The sequence below is a fragment of the Citrus clementina genome, unplaced genomic scaffold, assembly GCF_000493195.1.
Source record: "Citrus clementina cultivar Clemenules unplaced genomic scaffold, Citrus_clementina_v1.0 scaffold_5, whole genome shotgun sequence".
Lineage (NCBI taxonomy): Eukaryota > Viridiplantae > Streptophyta > Magnoliopsida > Sapindales > Rutaceae > Citrus > Citrus x clementina.
In genome coordinates this window covers 31,473,528-31,484,549 of record NW_006262201.1, presented here as the reverse complement: position 1 = coordinate 31,484,549, position 11,022 = coordinate 31,473,528, and the positions used below count along the sequence as shown (strand labels likewise).

Here is an 11,022-nt window from a genome sequence, read left to right as displayed (position 1 = left end):
GATTCAAAAAGGAGCGAGGTGGCGTATTGGAAATGGCAGTAACATTTTGGTTTATAAAGAAAATTGGATACCAAGACCGGACACATTTAAACCGATCTCCCCCCTAACCTTGCCAATTGATACAACTGTAGGTGAGGTGATGGATGATGAAAACAACTGGGATGTGGCAAAGCTGAACCAACACTTTATGCAAGAAGATACAGAGGCTATTCTCAAAATTCCTCTTCCAAGAAGCCAAAAGGTGGATGAGATGCTGTGGCATTATGACAAGCATGGAGAATACTCAGTAAGAAGCGAATATCAGATAGCCCTTAAACTCAAAGCCCCTGATGAGCCTAGCAGCTCTGGATCAAACTCTAAAAGATGGAAAGTTGTATGGTCTATGGAGTTACCAGAAAAAATGAAAATTTTTATGTGGAGGGCAGCTAGGAATTTATTGCCAACAGCTGAAAATCTTTGGAAAAGGAAATGCTTGAAAGATCCAATATGCCAGGGGTGCAACAGGGAGGTGGAGACAGTCAGACATGCACTCTTGGATTGCAAAGCAGCTAGGAAAATCTGGTATCATGCCACTTCTTCAGTCCAAATACCAAATGCCCAGAATCAGGATATTCTAGAATTCATCTATGAGGTGTGGAGCACTTGGGGAAAAACAGAGGCTGAGCAAGCAATAGCTTTCTGTTGGGCAGTATGGTTTGCAAGAAACAAAAGGATTTTCGAAGGAAAAAAGTCAGACCCAAGAGCCTCAGCTGCAAAGGCTGAATCACTTCTAGAAGCCTACCATAGAGCTCGAAAACCAGATGCATCTCACATTCATAATGTCAAAAGGATTGTGCAGAAAAAGTGGGAGCCCCCACCTGGAAATTTCCTCAAGGTTAATGTGGATGCAGGAATAAATAACAGGGACCAAGTAGCAGGGTTGGGAGCTGTTATAAAAGACCCAAGTGGCAAGATAGTGGCGGCAGACACAAAGCAAGTTCCACTAAGGGAGGGAGTGAGCTTTGCAGAAGCTGAAGCGATGGAGTGGGGCTTGCAGGTAGCAAAAGAACTCTCTCTATCCGCTTTGATCATGGAGACAGATTGCAAAGAAGTGGTGGACTTACTTAACAACACCAAGGGCAGTAGAATAGGTATAAGCTGGGTTATCTCAGACATCCAGGAGCAACGACGTGACTTTAAAGAGGTCAAGTTCAGACATATTCCAAGAACCTGTAACACTTGTGCCCATTCCTTGACAAAGCTTGCTGTAGGAGCAAATACTTCAGCTGTCTGGCTGGATCACATTCCAACCGAGATATTGAATGTATTAAACAGTGTTGTTTGACTTATGAAATGATTATTTTCATTAAAAAAAAAAAAAGTACAACTGTGATGCATTTTCACATTAACTTTACAAAGTCTGGTGATATATTGATGGTTATAAATTTATAATTTTATGCACATGAAATCACCAAAATATTATTTAATTTAACTCTTCTCAACTGGGGACGTGAGTTTGATTCAAGTAGTATTATCACTCATATAATTTATTAATGAGCTCTTTTCCTGTCATCTAATGCTGATGCTTGTATATTCTATTCTACCATTTGATTTTTGTATGTCTAGTGCTTGTAGATCAATTGATTATATGCTTCATACTTGATGGAGTGAATATAATACATAAGCTTTTCATTTAGTTATATGTAGATATGTTAAATTTTGGTTTATAAACTAGATCGCCACTAATTATTCAGTGTACGTGAAGCCTCTAATACAACAGTGATACGATTTGAAGTATTAGTTGCTCCGCTTAATCAAATCATGACAAATAAATAAAACCCACCCATCCCCAGGTTGATTGTTCCGGGAGTCAACCCAAAAAAAAAAATCATAAAAATGAATGGCAAGAATAGGAATGAAATCATCCACAAAAATAAACACAAATGTAATCAAATCATTGAACACTCTTGCTCTAAGTTTTCTTCTTTACTGATTCTTTGTTTTGTTCATTGTTTGATCATGGATTCTTGTTAAGCTTTGTGTCACTTCTTGTTTGGGATCTTTTCTTGGGTCCTTCAAGATTTTGTTCTTGGTTCAATTGAGCTTTGGGAATAGCCATTACATCCAGGATATATTTTATTAACAACTAATTTCTAACATTTGTTTATTAATCAAGATAGAGTTGGAGTTTAATGATAAAATGATCACGATTTTAATTTAAAGATTTGAGCCCAAAATCCTACCGTTTACATATTAAAATCACTTGATTATCATATATTACTCTTATATTACTCAATCAGAGCTAATTATTACTCAATAATCACTTGATTATTTGAAAAATGCTGGCAGCACTTGCAACTCCCCGGAACGCTCGTGTAAGTGTGGATTCCGAGTACATCAACTGTTGGATAAAATGCTCATTTGAAGAAGTTGAGGACCCAGGGGGCCCGCCATTGGTACTATAAGTCTCATCTTTTGTCCTTTTATTTGTATATGTTTTTTTTAAAAAAAAACAAATGATAATAAAGTCCGCAAACTTCGGCTTTATAGTTTGTAGCAGGGTAATTAGAAAAGCACATGGGTCACTTCACTTTGGGTCTCTTGGCCTTTATCAGTTCATTGTAATTATCAACAGTGAAAGAACAAGACAACAGTGATGCATTTTCACAAAAAGTTTGCAAATTCTTCAGATTTTTTTTATCCTACCTCCAACACACTCATTGCTAATAGAAAATTTTTAAGTAATATTGTTGTTATTGAATGTAACTGCCATGTAATTAAGACACGCCCTCCGTAATTACACGATTGTTATTTATATAGAGGGTTTTTCCCGTAATGTTCTTGACAAAGCGCTTGTGTTTATTGACTAATAGGATTAGCATTTTGATTGTTCGTAAAGCACTCCAAAACTTGCCCTGAATCAAAAATCATTCTCAATCTATTTAATTCTCTCCCTGCTATTTTTTTTTTTTATGAAGGAAATTTCATTAAATAAGAGAAATAGTCAACAGAGGACATAACTATAGAGGTGGGACATCCCTCCACTCTCCAGGACCTGACATAGAACCCCCCACCCTAGCTACACTGTGGGCAGCGGCGTTCGCAGATCGACGCACAAAAGAGAATCTCACTTCTCCAATTAACTGAGCTAAATCTCTACAATCCGCAATAATTAAACCAAAACCATTAGAACTAGCAGATTGAGAAATTAAAGCAGAATACACATTTAAACAATCTATCTCGATAATAATTTTAGATAACTGTAGATGCTTTATCCAGCTAAGTGCCTCACGGACAGCCAACGCTTCAGCCTCACGAGGGTGGAAAAAACCAGGGAAACTCTGACACTTCACTGCAATAAAACCACCTTCAGAGTTTCTGATCACCCCTCCAAAACTAACTCTTCCCTGAGATCTAAATACCCCTGCATCTACATTACATTTCAACCAACCCATAGGAGGCTGGCCCCAACATACCGAGCCGTGACCTAACTGAACATCTTCTACAACAGTGAAAGTTCTCCTTTTGGCTTCTTGCCATTGGAACAGACAATGACCAGCAGCATTTACCAGCCTTTGAGCTCGGCGACAATGATCATTCCACACCTTATCATTTCGATTAAACCAAAGCTTCCAACACAACATCACAGCTAAGTTACAATCTTCCTTACAGCAGCGAGTAAATATTTGCTCAAACTAATCAATCAAAGAAAAACATCTCCCAAAAGTGCCAATAGAAGACAATAACCAGCATGAGTGAGCAAAAGAGCACTCCACTAAACAATGTAACACAGACTCATTTGCAGCATTACAGATGGGGCAAATAGAGGAAACCTCAACCTTTCGAGTCTGCAAGTTATCCGTAGTAGGAAGTACATTCATCAATGCACGCTAAAAGAAATGTTTAACCTTACCTGGAATCTCCAACCCCCATAAGTGTTTCCACACCTTACTGCTTGACACATTAGTTTCAGAATTCAGCAGTTCATAGCAGCTTCTAACTGTAAATTGCCCCTTAGGATCTACCAGCCAATACCATCGATCTGCATTCTGTCTAGCGCTGAGAGGCACCTGCAAAATAAGACCAGCATCCCTTGAATTGAAGACATCCGTAATTAAATCATAATCCCAACTCCGTTGTCCTGGAACCATAAGACAGTCCACCGTAGCTGTTGCAAGACTTTCATCCAACTCTGATGTAATAAAACCATTGTGAACATCAGGAAGCCAAGGATCCTTGGAAAGCTGAACCTGCTGCCCATCCCCAATTTGTATGCGACTTCCATTCACAACAAAATTCTTGGCAGCCATGAGTGACCTCCATGTATAGCTCGGATTAAACCCAACAGATGCATCAGTAAAAGAAGATCTAGGATAATATCTGGCCTTGAGGATCCTTGCTACAAGAGAGTGCGGATCAGTCATAAGTTTCCAACATTGCTTCCCGAGCATGGCTATATTAAAGTCATGTATTTTTTTGAAACCAATGCCCCCAACAGACTTCGGCTTACACATTGAATCCCATCGAAGCCAATGAATACTTTTACCACCATTCCTCTTATTTCCCCACCAATAGGAGTTCATCATAATCTCCAGTTCCTTACATAAGTCCAGAGGCAGTAGGTATATGTTCATGGCATAATTTGGAAGAGCCTGGGCAACTATTTTCAGCATGATTTCCTTCCCCACCCTACTCAGAAATTTCTGACCCCAACCTTGAAGCCGCTGCCAAACTCTCTCTTTAATAAAATTAAATACAACACTCTTTTTTCTACCGAACTGTGAAGGCAGCCCCAAATAAGTTCCTTGATTGCCAGTGAAAGGAACTTCTAGAATGCCACACACCTGGCTAATAGAATCCTCATCCATGTTTGCACTGAAAGAGATTGACGATTTATTCAAATTCACCTTCTGCCCCGATGCAGCTCCATAAACAGCCAGTAGACTTTTCATAATTCTAGCTTCATTGTGATGGGCCTTAAAGAAGAGAAAACAATCATCAGCAAAAAATAAGTGGGATACTGCAGGGGCACTCCTGGCTACTTTAACCCCATGAATGAAACCCGCCCTTTCACGATTACGAATTAAGGAACTTAGCCCCTCAGCACATATAATGAATAAATAGGGCGATAACGAATCCCCTTGGCGGAGACCCCTACTTGGAACAATTGGTCCCACTTCTATCCCATTTCTAATCACCCTATAGCTCACAGTAGAAACACACAACATAATAATCTCAACCCAGTCCTCAGCAAACCCCATTCTCAGCATCATGAGCTTTAAAAACTTCCATTCAACTCGATCATACGCTTTAGACATATCGATCTTAAGCGCAGCTGTTCCAGTCTTTCCTTGTTTCTTCATCTTTAAGTAATGGATTATTTCAGTCGATATTAGAATATTGTCGGTGATTGCTCTGCCCGGAACAAATGCACTCTAGGAATCTGAAATAACTTCACCAAGAACAAGCTTCATTCTATTTGCAAGCATTTTAGCAATAATTTTGTATAGAACATTACATAATGCAATGGGGCGCATATCTGTCAAGTGTTCAGGCTGCATATGCTTAGGAATCAATACAATCAAAGTATCATTAAACTTTTCTGGGAAAGCTCGATTCGTAATATAACTAAGACAAGCCTCAGTAACATCTTCCCCACCACATGCCAAAATTTCTAATAAAATGCTGGATTCATGCCATCCGGCCCCGGGGACTTATCTAGGTGCGTACTAAACAAAGCCTCTTTAACATCTAGAGCCGTAAAAGGTTCTAACAATAATTGGTTATGTAATGGAGTGATCCTAGCCTCAACACAAGCTAATACCAGTTCACAAATGCATCCCCCAGAAGAAAATAAATTTTGAAAATATTCAATAATCAGTGCATCAATCTCAGAAGGGTTTGAACACCACATACCCTGGTTATTCTGCAGCTTCTCAATCGTGTTTTTCTTCATTTTCTTAGAAGTTGTAGCATGAAAAAACCGAGAGTTCATATCCCCTTCTTTAAGCCAAAGAGATTTGGCTCTCTGTTTCCAATAGACTTCATGGCTGTGAAGTAGTTCATTATATTGCTTCCTGGCTTCTGTAAATGCCTCCAACCCTTCTTGGTCTCGCCTGCCACGTAATAACGCCATCTGATGTTTGCATTCCACTATGCGTTTGCGGAAATCCCGACACAACTTTCCCCCCCATATCGATAAATCCCCCCCACATATAGCTAGCTTATGTTGAATTGGAAAACCAGCAGAAGAACTCCAACTCCTTTGAATAACATCCTCACACTCCGATTCTCGAAGCCATACATTTTCAAATCTAAACCGTGGGTGTCGAGGAGTGAAGCCCGAAGGATTCGGGTCCACAAAAATGGGTAAATGATCAGAACATGTTGCCTCCACACTCCAGACCTTTGCCTTTGGGAACAAACCACACCAGGCCGTATTCGCAAAAGCTCTATCTAACCTTTCCTCAACCCATTCCTCTGTTCCACGCGACCTCTCCTAAGTGAATGGATACCCCTCCATCCTCAAATCCACCAAACCAGCATCATCCACAGCCTCTCTAAATCCACGCAACTTCCAATTGGGGTGAGCTCGACTTCCCCTTTTCTCATAATTAAAGAGGAGGTCGTTGAAATCCCCTAAGCAAATCCATGGCAGAGAAGAAATGGTAGCAAGGTAGCGAATAAGATCCCAAGACTCTCGTCTTCTCGCTGATTCTGGATACCCATAGTAGCCTGTCATACGCCATTGACCCATACCTGCTCATCTCATTTCTATGTCCACAAAATTCGCTGCATATTTTATTAAGTGAGCTTCATAATTTCCATCCCAGAGCAAAGCCAGCCCACCACTGCGGCCCACCCGATCCACCACAAACAGATTTTCAAAGCCCAATTTATTTTTAAGACCCTCCAACTGATTTCTATAGCAGAGAGTTCCCATTAAAAAAACAAAAGAAGGTTTTTTGTGCTTGACCAAATCTGTTAATACCTGAACTGTCCGTGGTTGGCCCAGCCCACGGCAGTTATAGCTAAGAATACTCATTGGGTTCGGTGGGCCCGATTGACAGAGCCCACCGTTAATCCATTTTTTTGAAATACACCTAACTCCAACCTATGAGAGGCACCACTTTGAGATTCAGAATTCTCTTCCAGCTCTAGAATAGGTCTTCTCCTCTTATTCTCTACAACCACAAGGCCCATCTCAAAATCCTCCTCTCCCTCCTTTGTAGGCCCAGTACCAATTACTTCTTTCCCTTTATTGTTAAGTTGACTCTTGGCTGGCACCAACATATGGGATGCCTTGTTTAGCAACATGGACCCCTCATTCTCGCCTCCCTCACTATCACGTAACTTGGCAAGGCCTAATTTAACGGGATGCATGGAATCAATTGCCATATCATCCGCGGATTCCATGCAATTTCCATATTTTCCTTCTCCCGCTTCCGGTGGTATCGAGCGCAACCATTTCTCACCGGAATTCATGTTATTCCGTCTTGTGGAAGCCTTCATCCATTGTCCATACGGCTTTGTGATGGTACTTTCATGACAATCATAAAGAGATGGACATTGTTTCTCAGTATGTCCAAACAATCCACATATAAAACAAAATACATGCAGACGCTCATACTTGAAATCTATCCATATCCAGTCACTCCCAGATTTCTTCAGCTTCATACGACGTTTAAGTGGCTTCCGAACATCAAGAGATACCCTTATTCTCATATAATTCCTCTAAACCCCCATTAAATTATTTTCATCGGACGCCTGGAATTCCCCAATGTAGTTGCCAATGTTCTGCAGTACTTTATCATAAAGGAAACCAATTGGTAAGTTATAGACTTGGATCCAAAAGGATGTGTGATATAGTGGCACCATTTGGGGTTGTTCTGCTTTACCCAATCTCTTAACAATGAGGATGTATTGATCAAAGGTCCAAGGCCCTGATTCAAGCACTCTCCGAATATCAATTTCATGGAAAAATTGAAATATAAATAACGTTGGAGACAAATCTTTGATACAAATCCCTTTCCCTGGACGCCAGAGGGCTGCCATTGTATTTTTCATAGCCGGGAAATTGATGACCTTTTCCGTCAGGAATCTTCCTACCAAACAAAATCGGAAATCAGCCTTTCCAACCCTCCCAGCATCAGCATCTTCTCCCGCTATTATGAGACCCCCCTCATCTTCTTCGGCAATAGATAAAGAAGCATAAATCTCCTCCATGGCCGGTTGCAGTCTTGTGTTTGTGGACGTCATTGATGCTACAAAAGATGCAGAAGGAAAGCAAACTCTTGAAAAAAGAAAAAACCCTACTTGTCATAGAAAACAAGACAAAACCTACTTGTCATAGAAAACAAGATTTTCTATCATCCTCTCCCTGCTATTATTGCTTATCAATTGTAATTTTTAAATTATAGTAGTAAAATATTTAATAAACACTTAAAATTATCAAAAGCTACCATAAAAAAAATTTAATGTTTAGCATTTTGTTACTGTATCTTTGTAAAATCTTTCATTTTATTATATTTTTGTTTATTATTGTTAGTTAACTAATAAAATATCAAGTATGGCCTTATTTTAAAAATTAATTAAATTTTTAATAAAAAATAAGAAAACAAAAAAAAAATTAACCCCAGTTGAAGAATACCTCTTTTCGCTGTCAAAACTTCTTATACTTGTGATTAAATATCTTCCTCTAGTGCTAAATTGCTAATTTTGCTCTCATCAAAGTATCAAATTGAAAACACCGGTGAGGCTTGAAGATAACAAGTTGAAACTGCCATTAAAGCTCGGAGATCAATATGTTTTCTATCAATCTTAATTTCTATTTCATAAATCCTTCAAACTCATAGTAATAAAACCATCATTCCATAGCCAAATCAAACAGATCAATCGAAAAGCAATCTCAAAGAAATTTGATATAAAATCCACTTTTAAATTGATCACGCATTCCTAGAGATAAATCATTTTAAAAAAAATTACACAGCCACTGCTGCTACCAAAATTCCTCTTTCAGATGAGACCCTCAATGCCAATGCATGGCTTAATGCCCATTCGAAAGTGCCAATAATTTTTCAAAGATAGTGGACCACTGTCTGGAAAAAGAAAAAAAATGAAGAAAAAAAGATAACGATGACGCTAGATATTTGAGATTCCAATTTTTTTTCCCTCTTTCTTAACCAATAATAAATATGCCGCCCTTGTAATGTTAATTTGCATACAATTTTATCATGGTTTTGAATCTAAAGACACTTTTAGCGCTTTAATATTAGTATGACGTTAGTGTTGGACTCACAATATTAACAAAAATATTATAAAATAAAACATTTTTTTTAAAGATACAATGATAACACCAATACTTCTTATAGTTATTTTATATCTTGTAATTTTTTATTTTTTAAAATGAAACCATAATAACCCTTATAACTATCTATCTCAATCATTGAGAATCTAGTTGACTTGGAAGCACGAGTCTTCTCCTCATATGAATTTAGTTTGACATTTTTGCATTATTCAGATTACCCATCGAGTCTTGACATCAAACCTGTGCCTCTGCATTTTTTTTTAGCCTAATCGCTTAGCCTACCTTATTATTCGTGTATTATCATTTTTTTTTTATGTTTATTAACATCTAATCACTATTCTTTATTTGTTTCGGTGAAAACTTTGTTCGAGATCCTAACATTCACATTTTTAATTATATCTGTTGATAAACAAGAAAACAATTGATTAGAAGAATATGACAATAAGAAGATAAAAATAATTATATCTAAGTAAGATTGATGATTGTAGTGCTACGTTATTTGTCACCCTAGTCTGGATATAAAGCTTAAAATCGTGTCGGAGGGTAATAATATCAGTAAACTTTTGACAAATCACTGATCAATTGATCTTTTCAAGTCATTTATATCGTTTCCATGGGATTTGACGCCATCAAACCATAAAAATTTATGTAAAATTTTTCAAGTAAAAAAACTGTCTTACCCCATCACACACGATAGAATCTTGGATCATGAATGAGTGATGTCAATTACAATTAAAAGATTTCAGTCTCAAGACCTTAACCCATTTAGGTTATTGACATCAAAATATGTGACAATAGGAGGACAGCAAAGAAAGCCATCAGCTCTTGCAGTGTATTCTGTTTTGCACTAAAAATATAAATCAGTGATCACCTCTAGTTTATCAAATAATCATGATTAATGCTGTAAGGAAAGCTTGAATAATCTTTCTTCCTTGTTTGTATTTGATGTTAGTCAGCGCAACCAGTATTATTCTCGCATTGTGTGCTTTAACTATGATCTTCTCTAATTAAAAATTGAGATCCTCTCTTAAATAGAGTTTACACTTGAAAAATATGTATACATTACAATTCATGTATTGTCAAAATTTGAGCTTAAGATCCAACTATTTACAAATTATTAATTATATTTGTTGGTGAAAGCAAATTAATTAGAAGAATGTGACAATAAGAAGATAAAAATACTTGCTCAAATTCTTCGCCGTGGGCTCGCTTACAAATCCACTAGCTTAGCTTTTAATCACACACATAAATCTTCATCATCACTAGATTATCACATATTATACAATAATCAAAGCTAATTATTGAAACCTTTCTTTCAAAGTAAAAAGGAAAAATTATTGAAACCTTCCGAGTTTGAAAATGCCGGCAGCACTTGCAACTTCCAGGAACCTTCGTGGAAGTGTAGAGCTGAGTACATCCAACTGTTCCATTAAATTTAAATGCCGAAATGATTTCGAGGACCCACACGACCACGCAACAGTTTTTTTTATTTAATTTTATTTGTATATCTATTTCTGAAAAATAAAATCATAAAGTCCGCAAACTTGGGCTTTATAGCAGAGTTATTAGAAAAGCGCAAGAAAATTCAAAAAAAAAAATCAAAAAATCCGGAACGGCAGCATAGCACTTACTGGTAACAAGAAAATTCAATGAAATGCCAAAATGCCACCTTGCGCTGTCCAATTAACCTATAACTTTGACACTATTTACATGCAACTATAACCATCTATCTCAGT

The 11,022-nt window shown here is 37.7% G+C and overlaps 1 protein-coding gene across 1 annotated transcript; it reads right to left on the bottom strand.

Moving 5' to 3' along the window:
- Positions 1-2,999: 2,999 nt before the first annotated feature.
- On the bottom strand, positions 3,000-5,342 carry LOC112098152. Its single transcript, XM_024183783.1, has 2 exons — positions 3,888-5,342; positions 3,000-3,674 (listed from the first exon to the last, which is right to left on the bottom strand). Exons 1-2 carry the CDS (start codon positions 5,340-5,342, stop codon positions 3,000-3,002), a joined length of 2,130 nt encoding a protein of 709 aa, XP_024039551.1.
- Positions 5,343-11,022: the final 5,680 nt, after the last annotated feature.

Bases quoted from the DNA above. Each gene is read 5' to 3' on its own strand.
- LOC112098152 (XM_024183783.1), bottom strand. From the start codon at position 5,342: ATGAAGAAACAAGGAAAGACTGGAACAGCTGCGCTTAAGATCGATATG. The intron at 3,675-3,887 runs GTTAAACATTTC...TTGATTGATTAG, and splicing joins GGTTGGAGATTCCAGGTAAG to TTTGAGCAAATATTTACTCG.